Source organism: Hippopotamus amphibius, chromosome 3 (genome assembly GCF_030028045.1).
Source record: "Hippopotamus amphibius kiboko isolate mHipAmp2 chromosome 3, mHipAmp2.hap2, whole genome shotgun sequence".
Classification (NCBI taxonomy): Eukaryota; Metazoa; Chordata; class Mammalia; order Artiodactyla; family Hippopotamidae; genus Hippopotamus; species Hippopotamus amphibius.
In genome coordinates this window covers 46598114-46616948 of record NC_080188.1, presented here as the reverse complement: position 1 = coordinate 46616948, position 18835 = coordinate 46598114, and the positions used below count along the sequence as shown (strand labels likewise).

At 43.5% G+C, this 18835-nt stretch overlaps 1 protein-coding gene across 1 annotated transcript in view; it reads right to left on the bottom strand.

The window, feature by feature from the left end:
- PARM1 (prostate androgen-regulated mucin-like protein 1) overlaps positions 1-18292 on the bottom strand; it is a 103182-nt gene extending 84890 nt beyond the window's left edge. Inside the window, exon 1 of the mRNA XM_057729427.1 lies at positions 17974-18292. Coding sequence (XP_057585410.1) covers positions 17974-18016 — 43 coding nt within the window. The 5' untranslated portion in view covers positions 18017-18292. The remainder of the gene's footprint in view (positions 1-17973) is intronic.
- Positions 18293-18835: the final 543 nt, after the last annotated feature.

Sequence of the window (18835 nt, the reverse complement as noted above, 5' to 3'; positions counted from 1 at the left end):
GGATGAATTTTGATCTAACTGCTAATCAGGTTTCCTGAATTTACACAGCTCCTAGCTAATTACCTGTGTTCCTCCAGATTCCTCATCAAAAATAAAAATCAAGTGTTGCTTAAGTCTGATGCTAAGAAAAGTACATTTTTATAAAAATAAAATCAAGAAAACATGTGAACAATATAATTCACATGTTTAGGAGTCTGGGTAATGAGGGCCAACATTCCTGTTGCAGATGGGGATTTGGTGCCTATTTTTTATTCCCTGTCAGCACAACCCGTGGAAATGGCTCTTTTGCAGCTGCAGCGGGGTTGGCTGTATTTTCTGAACATGATGCTGGGACAGGCCACCAGCGTCACAAGTGAAGAGAAAATGGGCAGGTAGAGCTCTTGCCTTTACAGCGAGGTCTGATCGACACATCGTAATTTCAACATAGCAGCGTTTTTTCTGGTTGGACATTATGAGTCAGACAAGGTCAAATTTGGGTTGTTAAAAACCTGGCAGTAAGTGCTCAACAGAGTACATAGGTGCCCAATGGTAAAGTTTGACCAGTACGGTTTGACACAGCTGTACAGAAGATAAATGAGGTCACTTTGCCTAGCGAAGATGAGGAAGTACAACCGGCACATGCCAATGAGCCTGTCTCTCTAATTCAAGTTTTATGTGCCTGCCTAGAAAGCCAATCCCGATTAAGTCAAAGAGAAACTGAGTCTTTTCCCTAGAATTCCTGTCCCTTCACACATCATCTTAGAAGGCTTTGGGGTTTTCCTGAGTAGTTCTTTTGTTGTTGTTGTTGGTTTTTTTAAATTGAAGGACAGTTTATTTACAATGTTGTATTAATTACTGCTGTACAGCAAAGTGATTCAGTTACATATACATTATTTTTTATATATTCTTTTCCATTATGGTTTATCATAGAGATGTTGACTATAGTTCCCTGTGCTGTACAGTAGGACCTTGTTGTTCATCCATTCTACATATAAAAGCTAATAAAAGGTTACATCTGTAACCCTAAGCTCCCACTCCATCCCTCCTTCAAGCCCCTCCCCCTTGGCAACCACCAGTCTGTTTTCTGCATCTGTGACTGTGTTTCTGTTTCATAGATAGGTTCTTTTGTGCCATGGTTTAGATTCCACATATGAGTGATATCACATGGTATCTGTCTTTCTCTTTCTGACTTACTTCACTTAGTATGATAATCTCCAGTTGCATCCATGTTGCCGAAAATGGCATTATTTCATTGTTTTTTTATGGCTGAGTAGTATGCCTGGGTATTCTTGCTTAAATAGTGAATGAGCTCTTCCCACTGATTTCGAGAAGAATTTACTGTGGGTATCGAGCCTTAGCGCTTCACAAGATATATGCCAGATCTACTCCTAGTTTCTGCCTCACAGGCCATGTATTCTCAAGCAGCAGCCAAGCCACCTTGAGAGAGGAGGTTTCGAGGTAGCCAGGCCAGCTATCGCACAGTTGGTGGCCTCCAAACTGGCCAGCTTGACTTGCCAAGGGAGACAAGCTGTTTCACCAGACATGACCCACTTTCCTTCCTCCTCCTGTCAGGGCCCTTTGGGGTTTGAGCCCCAGCTGGCTCATCTGCTTTCCTCAGTCAGATGTCTCTGGAGAGTCCAGGATGCTCTCAGATGTCAGTGGCGGTGGGGATCATTTTTCAAACTTTCATGTTTCTTGTCACTTCTTTCATACTGGAAGAATTATCTTAAAGTCCAATCTTCCATGGAAAAGTTTGGTCATTTCAAGCATGTGCCCCAAACCAGATATATGAGCTGGTTGACCTGCTCACCCCTTATATAACCTCAGATTTCCTGATTAACTCCTTTAATCTTAATTGTTTTAGAAAAAAATTCAAAGCTTCTAAAGCTCTTTACTCCTAGTCTCTTGGGCAGTGACATTGGGTCCCAGGCTGTCTTACCACATTGCTTTGGCGAAACAGTGGCTCTCCTTGGGATTTTAAAAATATAATAAGGCTGTTCTCTTGCTTTGTAACTTTTTATCTCAGCGTGAGCCCAGCTCTTATCAAGGAGCTTTGTTTATAGTGTCAGAGCTTTAAAAATTTTTTTTATTCCTTTAAGAATAACACAAATCAATAAAGGCTTTAGACACTAGACATCTCACTTTTCTTAGAATATTTCTCTTGCCTATACAAGCAAAACTATCTAAGTAATTAAATCTCCTATAAATGAAATTATATATTTTTTTCAGGGGCATTTCCAATGTTGATTTTCACTCTGATTTATAAGGAAAGTTATGATTCCAAAAAAAAAACATTGAATAGGCAGCTACAGAACCAAATAAATGTCCATGTTCTACCTAATTAATATCCTAGTTACTAATCAGAAGACATGGATGTGCCTGATTATGGCTGTTGAATGTGTAGGATAACCTGCTATTTTATGGGGAGGAAGTGTTGTATTTCACATATTACAGAAAAAGTATGAATCCATTGAATATTAATTTTTCCTGAAAAAGACATTCTTTCTATACTACTTGGTCTCCTCCTTTTAAAATTCTTCTAAATATTTTAGTAAGGAAGGAGGCAGGTAAGAAAGGAAGGAAACACACATCCTACCCACAAATACATACACACGCACACACACTTTTCATGTTGGTGGGCAGAAATCCACTGTTCCACAATGTCACAATTGCTACATTTTTCCATGAAAGATTCCTGTGACCTCCTGTGTCCCACATCCAATAATACATTACTTAGAACTGAGGAAAAGAGATTTTTTAGGGAGTGGATCTCACCCTCTCTGCACAGAGGGAAGGTGTGGTATCTACAAGTCATGAGCTCCACCACCAAAGAGCAGATGCTATTTTCATCTCCTGCCACTTTTTGCTCTTTCTATTCTCTTCCTGACTCTACCTCAGCCACAAGGTTGCAAACAATATAGTATTAACCATGGCCGAGAGGAAGTGAAACTGTGCCCTCAAAACTTGCCATGTGCCCCCCAAATAGTACACACGCTACCAGCCATGTCCAAATCAGAACGCTCCTGAGGTATTCAGAGGCCTCTCAGTCAGCAGACTGGCTGAGTAGGATCTGAGCAAGGAGAACGGCTATTGCATAGTACAACCCGTTCCGTGTGAGGCTCCGAGCAGGGCCATTAAAACTCTCATTAATGTAATGAAACCTCTGGTTTTCAACGAGCCTGATAAGTTTAGAAATATGTGAAGGCATTTCCTCCTTCCTTGTTTTCTTCCCTTTTTTTCCCTCTGTTTTTCTCTTATTTTGCTTGTCACAATTCCTGTAAGGTACTACTGTCATATAATATTCAGGGCCAAGGGATGCTATCTGCATGTTATATCCCCTCCAAATGCCCAGAGCACTCTGCGTGAGAAATACCTGATTTAAACCGTCTCAACCAACCTTCTACCATCAAGAGCAATAAATAAGGAAATAAGTAAACAAATAAAATACGAGGTGACAGCAGCTGCTATCTTGAATGAAAGTCGCTTATAATTGATTAAGTTATTAACTGCTTCTTTTTCAGTGGAGAAAGGTCTTTCATGAACATGGCTTAGATGTGAAAATAATATAGCTGGTATGGGTTGAATTGTGCCCCTGGAAAAAGATATGTTGAACCCCTAACTAGGGGTTACCTAGTACCTGTGAAGGTGACCTCAGTTGGAAATCTGGTCTTGGCAAATGTAATCAAATTAAGATGAGGGCATACCGAATTAGGGTGGGCCCTAATCCACCCTAATTGACAGAAGGGTGACTAAAGTCCTTATGGGAAGGGAATCTGAACACAGACTCAGAGGGAAGAAGGCAACGTGAAAAGGCAGAGATCAGAGTTAATACTTTCACAAGCCAACGAACACCTGGAGCTACCAGAAACTGGTAGAAGCAAGGAAGGATCCTCCCCTTGAGGTTTTGCAGGGAGCATTGCCCTGCTGAAACCTTGATTTCAAACTTCTAGTTTCCAAAACGGTGAGAGAATCAATTTCTGTTGTAAGCCATCCAAGGTCATGGTGATCTGTTATGGCAACCCTAAGACAATAACAGCCCATCTACATTTGTCCCAAGCTTGGCAGCTTGGTATAGTTCAAGGAAGCAAGGAGTTCACAGCAACTTGGGGGGAGTAGTGTTTGGGCACAGACACTTACCAATGGGCAAACTCTGCTTGGGTAACTGAGAAGGCAGAAGAAGGTTTCCCTTTCTATCCAGGAAGGCACACTATTGTTTCAATTCCTCTACCCGTGAATTCTTTAAAGACAGTCTTCACTGAATTCACTTAGCCAGACTGAAATTTTATTTCATAAAGATGTGCAGGTAAGGGTGGGCACCCAAAGGTAGCAAGCTCGTCTGGAAGTTGATTCTGATTCCTTTCCAGGTTTCCCGTGCTGATGTGTGATGGTGTGAAGCAGGCGACCTGGGTCTCCTCTCCTTTCTGTGCCTTTCAGTGCTCAGTGCAGTCACGATGCCTCTCACTGTGCGACTCCTCATCCAGGTGGTGTCCCAGCTTCCAGGCCACTTTCCACTACCACAAGGTGTCTATCCTCTAGGCCACTCCCTCAGGCTCTGTGCTCACCTGCACGCCAGTGCATGGCAATATGGTGATCTTCTATTTCCACCATGCCGTCTTCATTTGTTAGCTGGAGTACTTGTATGGAGATAGTCAGTTATCCCATCATCTAGTATGTGGTCACCCAGTGCACACCTCATAAAATAAATGCATAAGAACAATTGATCAATTGAAATGATTCTTTTATCTATTATTTTTCAAAATAACGTGTTGGTTTATTAGCATCTTCCAATGGAGATCAGTGACATTTTGTGCAATCACTGTTTTGTTTTTGGTACCGTTATGAACTCATGAGTTTAAACAATGTGACTCAGTCCATTGCAGTTATCCTTACTGATGCTCAGACTGTTCTATCTTTGGCCAGTGGGAGCCTCATTAAGTTGTTCTGAGTCCTTTTGACAGGAGGCTTGTGGTCTTTGATACTATCCTTTCTGTCTGGTGTAACAAGATCCTCCAGGCTCATCCTATACATTTCCTAACCCAGACCTGGAATTAGCCACTTCACCAGAAGCCTTCATTCCTTGTATTGGAAATGGGATGTAGCAACCTCAGTCTGAGGACCTCGATGACTCTTAGCAGATCTGAGTCTGCTTCTCCTCCTTCGGAAGGGAGCAGGCAATTTTGCCTGGCTTGAATGAGTCCCACAAGAGTGGCAAGAGACTGTGAGAAGAGAAAGGGTGACCAGTGACCATTCAGGAGTTACTGTAACAGTCTAGGATGAGATGACAAGGTTCTCACTCAAGCTGTGGGGATGGTGAAGAAGATCAGAGTTGGGAGAGATTCTAGAGACTAAATTTACACATGAGGATTTATCAATTGATTTGGCATTTCAAGGCAGGAGGAGCCAAGGTGGGTAAAAAATAGCAGACCTGGGTTCAAAGCCTAGCTCTGTGCCTTCACTTATTGACTGTGAGATCTGCATCTCATTACTCAACTTCTGAGACTCAATAACCTGAACTACGAAATGGGCATAGATGGCTTCTCTCTCGGCGTGATTAGAGGAAGTTGCAGATGAAGTGAACATAGTATATAAAGTGTGATACCTACTACAGCTAAACATGAAGCATGCGAATTTCCCCTCTTCCCAACAGGTCTGGATTTTTCCATAAAATGAAGGGGTTGACCCAGATCACACTAAAGCCTCTTCCAGCACTGTCTACTCCAGCCTCCTCTCTAGTCGTGTTCTCTGATAACACCATGAAATATTAATAATGGATCCTCCAGCATTTACGAAACCACATTTTATTGATTATTTTATTGAAAAGATGATATAACAAATTTAATGTTGCCAAAAGAAAAATAAACTGTATATTCTTCTGAGGGCTGCTTTTCTTATTTGATATCAAATTGACAAATTTAATTTTAGAAAAACTTAGAGTGATGTTTTAATTTAAAATTGCTTCCATAAGTGACCAACACTGAAGATATTAAAAACTAACAAAGTACCTTAAACACTGATCAGTTAGCTCAGAGCCTCTTAAAATACTTTCTGAGATGGCTGTCCTGATCAATGATTTATGCAGCACTCTGGCTTTAGAAAATATAATATTACTTTAAGTCAGTTCCTTCCCAGAACCTTCCTTGCCCATTATGTCAGTGATATCCTGTAAACGTTTCTGAAATTATTTGTTTTTCTAAGATCTTATTTTTGAGGACTCCATTGGAAGGATTTTTGAATCAAGATTTTGAAGACAGAAGTAGTCATCATCTAGCATTTACTATGCCCACATTGACTGCTGATAAAGAGGGATTAAAATATTGATTATTCTTAACTTTTTAAATTGTGAAAACAATACAAACATTAAGATAAATTTCAGGCAAGACGAACATAAAAAGCGAAACTGACCCAAAACTCACTTGACAGAAATAACCAGTGTATCTTTCTAAACTCTTTTCTCCATAGGCACACACATGACATTTTAAATATTTTATCACAAGGTACATTTTACTCCTTAGCTTGCTTTTTCAATATGTTGTGAAATATAAAGTTGCAATATATTAGTTCAATATATTGTCACCATTTCTACCTGTCAGTACGTAAATGGGCCACCTTATTCTTTTAAGCAATTGTTGAATATTGGCCAGTTGAATAAACATGGAACCATTTATTATGATCTGACTAGTATTTTATAATTACACATTTACATTGGTCCCAATTTATTAATATTTTAAAAAGTTCTTAACCAAGACAAACAAATAAGACTTAATCAGGTCTGGATAGGGGATGAATACATTCTCGTCAATTTCTGTGTCTGTTCACAGGTTCCACAATAAAAAATAAAAGATAAATCAGTGCTTGAGTGCAATTTTGAAAAACTGTTATGAGGCAACTGTCACTTACTGACATTCAATTTTTTTTAAACAAAAACTTGGCTGTAAATTTCTGAATCTCAAAAACTACATCTCCCCTCTTTTTGATAACTCCCAAAACTGAAACCCTATTCTCAGTGATACAGTAATTTTTGCTTCTTCAGAAGCCACACTGGGCTTTGAGAGTTTGGGCGTCACACGCCTTCTCTTGTCAATGTCTGTTCCTTTTCCTTACGGTGAGAACTTAGGCCCTGTTTTTCATTTCGGTCTGGGAATGTGGTACCTCCCATGGAGGAGAGGTGGGGCATGGTCCCCTGTCCTCCCGTGTCACACTCACAACCCCAGACACAGTTCCTGGTCGGTCCTGCAGCACAAGGGTTGGGCTCCCCTCCTTGCCCCTCCTCTGTTCACAGTCCCTCCTGCTCTTGAAGATGGTGGAGCATCTTCCCATCTCAAGAATGGACAAGTGACCTCACTGCACAAGCAACGAGCATGTTTTTCATATCAAGAATCATTTTGTCCCTTCTTTGGTTTGTTTACAGGTTGCTCTTCAAATTGATATCATCTTAGATTTTACTAATATCCCTTAGGCTTCAAGACCAGTATGTTGTGCTCTTTGAAGATCATGTTCTTTTTGGCAGCTGCTAAATGAGTAGATGTTTTTGTTTAAGCCGGAAAGTACCACGAGTCTTTGTTGGGTGATGAAGCTGGGGGATGTGCCAGCCTGGGTGACTTTAACACCAGCCACGTCAAGGGATGTCAGCCCTGCAGGTTGGGGAACAAGTGATCACAGGATACAGGTCTGATTTTAGTCAGGACTTCATATCACTTCTATCTGTCTATCTATCTATCTTTTTTTTTTTTTTTTTTGGCTCTGTTGGGTCTTTGTTACTGCATGCAGGCATTCTCCAGTTGCGGTGAAGCGGGGGCTACTCTTCCTTGTGGTGTGAGGGCTTCTCATTGATGTGGCTTCTCTTGTTGCAGAGCATGGGCTCTAGGACTGTGGACTTCAGTAGTTGTGGCATGTGGACTCAGCAGTTGTGGCACGCAGGCTCTAGAGCGCAGGCTCAGTAGTTGTGGTGCATGGGCTTAGTTGCTCCTTGATATGTGGGATCTTCCCAGAACAGGGATGGAACCCGTGTCCCCTGCATTGGCAGGTGGATTCTTAACCACTGTACCACCAGGGACATCCACTTCTATCTATTGCTTGAACAAAAACACAATTCTTATTTCAGAATCACCAATGAAGGGAGAACGCAGAGTCTGTAAGGCCAGGAAAACTCCCATTCTGTTCTTCAGCTTACTTGTGGCTAACTTGCACCCTCAACACTCAGCCTTTGAAGTGCCCTAACTTCTTCACACATTACTGGGGAATTGCAAGTCATGCCTCCTGTAGACCCAAATCACTTTCATCATCGGGCTCTTTTTAGCTATTCAGAAAATTCTCAAAGATGTTCAAATAGTAGAAGTATTTTTATCTTCTGTAGCTGAGCTCAAAGGTGACATTTTCTTAATTGGTCAGAGAGTTTAAGACGTTTCAGCTATTTTCAAGTGATATCCATGGTAAAAAAAAAATAAAATAAAAGGCTTACATTTTTAAAAGAAGTGTTTTGTATGTGTGTAGCTTTAAAAAAGCTGATTTTCAAGTTTAGCTTTTGTAACCCTCAAAGAAAACGAAAAGCCTGACTCATTTCTTTTTTAAGCTATTTGGAAACACTAGACACAAGCACTTGATAGTAAGCAAGTTTGCCAATGTCTCCAATTGGGGGGATCTAAGGCGAAATTTAAATCAAGTCTTCCCGTTGCCAGCCCTCAAAAATGTATTTTAATCCTTCAGTTCAACAAGTATTTTGAGTACCCCCTTCATGCCACACAGCACTGGGGATACCACAACAAACAAGAGAGACAAAAATCCCAGGATGGGATTAGGAATGAAGGGAGAGAGACATGAAAGGAAAAAGTAGAGGCGAGAGGCAGATGTGGGGCACTAGGAATACGGTGTCAGTGTCGGCAGGCAGAACAGACTGTAATTTAAAAATGTTGGTCAAGGTAAGTCTCACTGAGAAGGTGACATGTGAGCAAAGGTTTTAGGAAGGTGAGGAAATTAACCACATGTATATTTGGAGAAAGTACGTTCCAGGGAGAGGAACTGGCCATGGCACGCGATAAGGAAACCAGTGTGGCTGGTGCCAGGGGAGCAAAGGAGAGGTAGAAGCCCCGGCCCAAGGATGAAGGGGAAGCAGCTCAGGCGGGTCTGAGCGGCCTCTTTAAGGACTTGGGCTGGGATTTTACTCTGAGCACAGCAGGAAGCCATTGAGGAACTGTGAACAGAGCCCTGGCATCATCTGATGCATTTCCACTGGATGGATGGCTGCTCTGTAGACACCAGACCTTGGGAGGGGAAGGGTAAAAGCTGAGAAGCCTGAGAGGAGGCCCCTGCAGGATTCCAGGAGAGAGAGGATGAGGGCTCACAGCACAGACAGCAATGGAGGTGGCAGAAAGTGTCCGACTTTTGTATGTATTTTAAAGGTAGGGCGAGCAGATTTTCTTGCAGCATGAGGGGTGTTAGAAAAAGAGGCTCAAAGATGACTCATAATTTTCAGCCTCAGCAACTGGAAAGTTGGAGTTGCCATTAATTGGGATGGGGAAGGCTTCTGCTGGGGCCCGTTCCGGGAGAAAAGTCCTAGAATTCATATCTGTATGTGTTGAGTTTTAGATGACTTGAGATGCTCAACTACTGATTTTCTTCTGACCAAGACAAAATTGATCATCCTCAAAGAACATGAGTTCTCTGAGGGTAGACTTCTGCTTTGTTCATTGTTGTATCTCCAGAGCCTTAGCACCTGTAGATTCTCCATTAAAAATTAATTTAACAAATATCTGCTAGGCACTCATTACATGTCTTGCTCTGTTCTCCATGCTGGGGACACAGCAGGGACAAAACAGCTAAAATTCTCATGCACCTTATACTCTAGGAGTGGGAGGCAGATGTGCAAATGAAGTCAAATAAAACAAATCTTCCATCCATTGTTTGATAAACTTTTGTTGACTGTTTACCCACATGGCCCTTGATGTGTATTATCATAACTCTGCAAGGAGCAGACCAAGACCCCGGCGCTGGCATCCTACCAGCCTGTCTTGCTCCAAAGCCCCTTCCACCATCCCATGTAGCCTCTCAGAGGAGGTAACACAAATCCCATCCTCACCGGGTAAATACCAGGGCTGTGTTTCTTTTCAAATAAGCATTGAATAGAGAATCTGCTCAAAAGAGGACTCTTTGTGAAGTGCAGTCTAGGAGGCTGACCTGGAAGCAGGAAACCCCAGGTCACTCAGCCCACCTTCATGGAACCAAACCATGCAACTAAGTTCCTCTTGATATTTCAGGGCCATTTTCTCATTCTTCTGCCCCTTTCACAATGCTGAGGGTACCTTAATTACCTGCCATTAGGGGCTGGGCTGTCATATTGTTTCCTCTGAAAGGCTCAATTTGCAACGGTTCATAAACCTAGGAGCATGTACTAAAAGAGGATTGATGTGCATATAAATTTGAGGAGGAATCTCTTATACCCCTTGCCTAAAAATGAAACGATGAATTTTCCATTCCCAGCAGCAACAGCATCAAAGAGGTGGTTTGGTCTTTAATAGCCCCCCATAATTTCAATGATCACACCTCCCCCCCCATTCAGCCACCTGACATTCTCTCCGGCTCATGCAACAGACCAGCCCCCAGCTTCTTCCACATATCCTAGGCAGAAATTCTGAAACAGCCATGGGCCCTGCCCTCTGTCCATTTCTTACCCAGTTTCCACATGGAATTTGATATCACAATTCCTTCCCCCCCTACTTGCCTATAAGGCAAATGACGAATGATCATTTATCCTCAAAAATTGGTAATTCTTCTCCTGCTCAGACCTGTCTGAACAGTTCTTCAAAAAGGACAGTTCCAGGGCTATCTCCTCTGGAATGCCCTCTCTTGACAACATTATAATTTTTAAGACAAAACATGCTGAGTTCCCTTTGGTTGGGTGATGGCTGTATTCAGCTTGATGCTACCTCTTATGCAGCTGAGCCATCAGCAGCAAGAATTTCCATGACCAGCAAAGCGTGTGAGCCAGCAATAAGTTGCCTCTTTTCCCAAACCAAGAAAGGGGTGTTCTGTGCACCAGATTTCTTTAGGACCTTCTGATGGGCAAATAGGCTTTGAGACTCCCTCATGCAATTCTGAGATGTACTGAGTCCTTTCCTAATGTGACACATTTACCTTAACTCAATAGAATGACTGAAGTCTTAAACATTTCCCTAAACACATATAGCTTTTGCATGGTGAATAAAGAGGGCATCCTTTTATCCTTACAATAATTGTTACAGTTATTCTTAAAGAATCCAAATTACAGTACAAAGCTAGAATCATATAGTGTGGCGGGTTTAATGATGAAATAACTGTTCAATGCCAGTTTAATGGTATCTGTCTGCAGTCTATCTGTGGATCACAAAAGCTTTTCCAACAGAAAATGAAAAGATTTTATAACGGGCAGACAGCACCAGTAACAACCCATCATGGATACCACAGTGGGTGAAAAAACTTTCTCAGTAACGAGGTTATGCTTCTGGACTACACAAAGCTGGCAAGAATATCATAATTTTAAAGGTCACGTATATCTTAATAACCCCAGATAGGGAAATACAATGTGTCCTAACCAGTGGGAAGCTTAAATAATAGCTTTAAGTTTACACCACAGCCAAAAAAAATGAAAAATCAAATAAATAAAAACTTCTCTCCTCCAATTCTTTTCATGTGCAACACCTACCCAAAAGTTTCTGTGCCCTTATTTTTGATGGAAAAGAAAATCAGGTGTCAGAATTTGGACTGTAAGTGGAAGATATTATCTTCAAAGGTGTGTTCTATCATTCATCTTAGTTTGTATTGAATAGGCATGTTTTCTAAATATTACACCTGGTAACTTTCCACAAATTTTTTTTCCACTTAACAGTTACCTATTCACAGATTTGGCCTTAGGTATTGGGTTGGCCAAAATGTTCGTTCGGTTTTTCTGTACGATGTTGTGGAAAAACCCGAACGAACCTTTTGGCCAACCCAATACAAAGGGCAAATTTCCACCACAGTCTAATTGCTTAAAGGATTTTTTTTCCCCAATCTGCCTTGAAATTCTGTCTAATATGTTCCTTCAGGCTCCATATAGCCACAGCTTTCAAGTGATACCTATAGACCTATCCTGTAGGAATTATGTAAACCTTATATAATATTTGCGAGATGTGTTAAGATCCTGGCACAGAAGAGAACATTGAAATCCAAAGCTGTTCTATAACTTTCTTTTTTAATCAGCTGCCAGCTGGATACTGGAAGGCTCCTAGTTCCAACTCCTATGCAAGAACATTGCTACCATTTCAAATAGTATACTGTTTTTTATTTTTTTTAAGTGAAGGTCACAAGGAGGTAAAGTAATGTAGCCTCAGGGAGGCTACAGAAATCCCACCCATTGCTCAGAAACACACAACAGTGCACAGTGAATGGATATGCAGTCTGATTCAAAATGTTCCATTGGAGAGCTGCCTCTGAATCCTAATGTTGTAAGTTGCTTTCAGAGAGAGAGAGCTGCATTGAGATCTCCATGTCATCTTCCCATGAACAGATTGTGACGAATGAATGAGATGGAGCGGGCGGCTAAAGCCGGGTGAGGTAGTGTTCAAAATAAAGCCAGTCCTGTGTCAAACCCATTGCATTGAGGAACCACACATGAAAGGCCAAAGGTAGGGTGGCTAGATGAAATACAGGATGATCAGGTACATTTGAATTCAAGATAAACAACAAAGAATTATTTAGCTGAAGTGTGTCCCGAGTACTCTATGTAATATACATAGAATTCACTGTTTGTTTGAAATTCAAATTGGACTGGGCAATCCATATTTTTAATTGCTAAATCTGGCAACACTAGCCAAAGGAAAATTAAAACAGCTTATTTTCAGGTGACATTATACCACGTTGCACCAATGAAAAACACAGATGAAAACAATTATATGATCATATATTTTGTTGTAATGGTTTCTTTTACTTATAGAATGGCAAAAGTCTCAAGGTTTATAAATGAGACTAAAACAGGTAAAAGAAATGGGCTATGCTGCTGGAAAGCATCAGGAAGACTATTTAAAGACCCACACATCAGAAAATCTGATGTTACATTAATCCCTGTCATTTAAATAATTTAAGCTGTGGCTGTGAAATGTAACGCCATGAACTACATACACAAATCAATTTTATTTTGTGGTATCTCTACTTGCACATAAACCTATTAGCTCTGCATTTCCAACTAAAAAGTAATCATTGCATAAGGCAGGTACCCACTATTTGCCTACCTCTTTTTATAACCACTGCTGTCTTCTAAATGAAACATTAATTTTTCCTAGGCAACTGTTTTATTCAATATCTTGTTAGCAAAGTGAATACAGTCATCTCTCCATATCCGTGGGGTCTGCATCTGTGGATTCAATCAACCTCGGACCGAAAATATTGGGAAAAAAAATTCCAGAATGTTCCAGAAAGCAACACTTGGAATTTGCCGCATGCTGGCAACTATTTACACATCATTTACATTGTGTTAGGTATTATAAGCAACCTAGAGATGGTGTAAAGTATACAGGAGGATGTGCGTAGTTTATATGCAGACACAGTGCCATTTTACATTAGAAACTTGAGCATCTGAGGATTTTGGAATGGGCGGGAGCAGGTTCTGGATACTTAAGGATGACCATATTTGATTCCTTAACTAATGTATTCAATTTCAGTAACGGATACTTCCAAAAGGGAGAAAACTATTGTAAATGCTACGGCAGGATTCCTTTCATCTCGGTGTTAAAACAGCCAATCCATTTTGAAAATACTTTTAAAGTGTCTCTCTTTCTTGTTTCCAATGGACGCTGTATCCGCCCCCCCACCCCTGCCCCCTGAAAAATTATCATTTAAGAAATCCGCTCAAACAGTGTAAATGTTTGGCTAACATTTTTCTTATAAAAACACAAGCACAGTGAACACACCACTAAACCAGGCCCAAATGACCAAGTTAAATTAGAGATCTGGCCATTATTGATAGATAATTCTGGATTCTGGAGAGAGCCATTCAGGATCATTCATACACTGAGAAATGCCTTTTCCCAAGTTGTTTGATCTGAATTATCCAAAATTTGTGGCTCTGGGAACCTGACCTTAAGGTTTAGCTGAGTTGGGCTTTTGAAACACACCAGTTTGCAAAAGATTTTGTGGAAGAAATAAGGTTTTCGGTGAGACTTTACTTCTGTGTATTACTGAGTGGTTTTTGGACTGCTGTGCTAAATTTGAGCTGGCATTATTAACCTTTTCAAATTAGGCATTTAGTAGGCTCAGCTGAATCTTTTCTTAATTTGCACTTGAGGGTTTGCCAGAACAGCTGGTACTATGCTGGAATATTAGTTGAGATCTTCAATTCACATAGTCCAAGCACAAACACATAAACTTTGGAGAGGATGCCCTAATTGCTGCTGATTACAGTCAACTTTATTAATATGAATAATAGCAACAACAATCGCTAATACTTATTGAGCGCTTACTATGCCCTAGGCATTATAGGTATATTCAGTTATTTACCACTTTCAGCAACCTGATGAGGTTTTGTTCCCCCAATTTTGTAGATAAGAAAACTCAAGAGCGGTTAGATTATGTGCCCTAAATTATACAATTAATATGTAGTAAAATTTCACTTTGCACTGAGGCACTCTAACTGCAGAAGCTGCCTGCTCACCACTTTGCAACACTGTCTCAGTAAATGTATCCCATAATAATAGAGAACTTCCACCTTCTTAGGTAGATTTCACGGCGAAGGAGGTGTCACTTTGTGACACAGACTTCAGGGCAATAGGAGGTGACCAGGCTAAAGGGATGCAAGCAACCCTTCACCTCCACTCCCAACCCACCATAGGCAACCTTGCTGTTCCCATAAATGTGTATGCATGTTTTGGTTTATTTTTAATATATTTATGATGAGATTTATGATACGGCTTTAATATGCTTATGATAAGGCCCTGCCATATATCAGGACCTATAAATGTGTAGGGTGGGGTCTTCCTTCAAGGATAAGGACATTTGAGATGTTAGTCACCTGGAGAAGAGCTAGCTGATGGGCCCCGGACACAAATAGACTCTCTAGCTGGTGGCAGATGAGTCAGCTTGGGTGATGGGGCAGAATGCAGTACTCTCCCTGGGGTGGGGTTGGGGGTGGGGGTTGGGAGGTGGGGCAGACTGAGGCAGATAGGGCAGAACCCAAGGCAGGAAAAACTGGGTCAAAGGATTTTTGCCTCTCTTACCTATGTTTGTTTCCTCTTTGTACTCCTTGAATGTTTGGAAAAGGACTTTGGGAACTTCTAGTATATCTCAGATGTCTCAGTGAGGGAATTTTTAAATATATTGTGTCAACAGAGCACTGGAGGGTAGCAACAGTGGTGGTGTGAAAGAAAAAATTGAACCTAGAGAGAAGAGGGAGAGGAGATGGAAGCTTCCTGTGGCCTGACATCCTCCCTCCCTTTTTGGTTCTGCTGCCAAACCCTGGCGGTTCTGGCTTGTAATTTAGAGGCAGTACTCCTGCACACCTAGAGTACTGGCCTTAGAGGTGTTTGGGAACAGTTTGTATAATAGCCATGCTAGTTTTCTACCACAACTCTGAGAGAACTGAAGTCAGCCCAAGTGTCCTCTCTTCCTTCTTAAAATACAAGTGAATAAGTGTAGAGATCTACTTCTGCTGCGTTGTTCACAATGTGCAGGTATTTACAAGTGTCCATTATACAGGCTGGAGGAAATGCTCTGTATATGTACCAAGTAGATTTATTCAGCTAAAAAAAAAAAAGTCCCCTGCTAAGCCCCATTCCTGGCTCAAGAAAGTATCACCTTAAGAGTTTTACAGAAAATTTGCTGAAGCCTCTAAAGCTAGAGGGGGGAAAAAAAGCAACTGCCTGATGAAACTAACTAGAGCTTTGACAAGGGAGCTCCAGGATGATCTACTGAAATACACACCACTTTCATTTCGAGAACACTTGTCCCTCTCTCCTTTACAACCTTTGCTAGAAAAGTTGTATTTTAGTTTCTCAAAACACCCTACTTTGGGTTGTAAACAACCTTGTAAGGTATTTATGCCTATTTTTATATTATTTTCCTGATAACTTACTGCAAGTAGCTCTAACAACACACTGACCCCCAAAGAGATTCCTTCAGAGGCACAAACTCAGAGGAAAGGATGAAGCTTCATTGCTGTGTTTGGGAGATGTACTCAGAAATAACTACGTCTTCTGGGGTCAGGGAAGCCCCAGAACCGGGAGGCTGTGATCTTCCTGGCTCTGACCTCGACACACGTGTGCAGGGATGAGAGTGAGGCTTCTCAGCAGGTCCCCAGCTACCAACCACCTCACTCTGGGCCGTGAACAAGGTCAAGATTCCTGGCGCAGGAATAGGGGGGCTTGAAACTGGCCAAGGGAAAAAAAAATCTTGAGCTCCTTAGGGGAAAAAAAAGCCACAATACACTGTCTTAGTAGGGTTAATCCTGGTGTTGCCAGCTGCCAGAGTTGTTAAAAAATAAAAAGACAAGCCGCTAAATAAAATTAGCCAACAAACCAGCTCTACTGGCTCACTGAAGGTTTTCTGAGCCTCAAGCTTCAAGCAAAGATTTCCGGCGAGGAGGAAGGAAGGCACCTTTCCTATCATTTGTAAACGTCTCTTGACAATCCCGGGGCTAGGGAGTCGGCTGGGCTGTCACACTTGCCGGGGTAGAGAGGCGCTCCCAGCCTGGCCGGAGGCCGCGCAACCAAAGCCGCCGGAGACCGTTCGCCACCGTCTGCGGACGCGCCTCCACACCGTGCAGACACCAGTGAGACAAGGGAGCTCTCGCAGGCAGTCAGCAAGTAGAGGAAAAAGACTCGCTCTAGCCTCAAGCTGGGAAACTTTTCCTCAAAACTGCGTTATCCTTTGTGAGCTGCCTGGAAACCCCTAGCTTCTTTTCAAGGGATTGTAACGACTTGTGTCCACAATTACAGGAACCCCAGCAATTCAGGGCGAAAAAGCTACATACACGGACTACAAGAATGGGTCAGATGGCTTGTGCATGTGGCTTTGGAACATTCTTATCTAAACGAGCCGGCCTCCGCGCACTCGGGCTCCTTTTTCCACAGTGCCTCATCCGTAGTCAGTTGTCCCTTGTCTGCCTACATTTTCTGGAAAAACTGGATACCCCAAACCTCTGACTTAAAGCTCTCTTCTGAATCTCTGCTCGGCGCCCACCAAGCCGAGCTCAGCCCTCTGGCTCCTCTCTTCCCAGGCCCTGCTTGGAGGCCGCTACCATCCGAGGTCCGGAGACCAGCGATGCGCGCGTGGGGAAGCCGTTCCGAGGGTGAGTGGGTGTAGGGAGAGTGGGTGGAGTGGGGGGGAAGATGCTAGTTTTAGCCAAGTTAACAGTTTCTGCCAGGGCACACATTTTGGGGAGTTTCCGGGCCATATTGTAGAATTGCAAAACCCCAGGGGTGGTCGCGAGCTGGAGCCGGGTCGGAGCAGCTGCCCTCGGACTGTGAATGCCGTATCATCCCCAAGCATAACTAGGAAGGGACGCTGGAGACCAGAGACCACCAAATCTCTAGGAACGCAAAACAGCCCCGCCGGGTGCGGAGCCACGGCTTAAAGCTTTCCCGAATGCGACTCCCCCCTGCTTCTCCTTCTTATCCCTCCCTGAGTCGAACCGCATCAAGAAGTCTGCTGCCCAACTCTGTGCTCAGAGACCCGAGAAGCCTCTAGTCACAGTGTCGCCAACCCGGGTTTCCAACGCATCGCGCAGCCACCTGTTTCACAAAGCCCGGAGTTTGTGCGGGCACGGGTTGCGGCTGGAGGAACCCTGTCGTCCCCTCGGTCCGGCTCGGCCCAGGACCTCCAAAAAACGCACAGTGCCCTAAATCTAAGTGCGCACACACCTTTGCGCAACGCGGGAGGCTCGCACCACTCCGGCCACCAGCGCGCGGCGACTTATTTCCCGGTCTCTCCGGTTCAGCCCCCGCCCCGGCGCTGGCCGTGGGGCCAGCCCTCCGCCAGATCGGCGCCCCACAATACCTGCCGTGAAGACGCAGAGAGCGAAGAGAGTCTTGTAGATCATGGTACCCTAGTGCTTGGTGCCGAACCCGGCGCGGGCGGCAGGAGAGTTTGCCGGGACTGACCGAGCGCACCGGGCGCGAGCAGCTCCTCCTCTGGCACGCTGGCTGCGGTGGGAGCCCGGCGACCCGGGCGGCTCGGGCGGCGGTAGGGGAAGCGAGGCGAGCGCCGCGCGGCTCCGTCAGCTGCCTGTCCTCCGGCGCCCGGCGCGCTTCTGCTCCATCCCAGCAGCCCGAGCTCGGGGCCGCCTCCGCCGCCGCGACTGCCGCCGCCAAACCCCTCCCACCCAGGCCCCGCGGCGATGACAAGGCCACCCCTGGCCTTTCCTCTCCCAGCGCTCGTGTCCCGGGAGTCCCGGCCCAGGGCGGCCTCTGCTGGACAGTCAGGGCGCGAGACCCGAGTTTTGACCCGGTTCAGCAAATGCTGCGGGTGGCTAGCAGTGTGCCGGAAGCTAAGGGGATGCAAAGAAGTGGGAGCAGATCTCTGCCCTCAGGAATTTATCTCAGCTCTTTTTTACATGAGTGACAACCTTTACACAAGTGACCGTGTGCCATCTTAGGTGTCACCTCGAAGAGCCGAGACCCCACCATTGTAAGAGAACATACACTTCTTTCCAAGTAAGAGAACCTTTCCCTTTCCCTTCATGTCTCCAAATGTTCCTGCGTGTACATTAAACCCCACGGCATTTCTTGGTGCCTGAGCCAGGATATCTGCGATCCCACGCAGCTTCTTACGAGAGGAAATAGTCCTAATGGCAGGTAACAGGGATCATGGCATGATGAGGAGCCAGGCCCCCTACTAGGTGTCGTATCATGATGCTTCT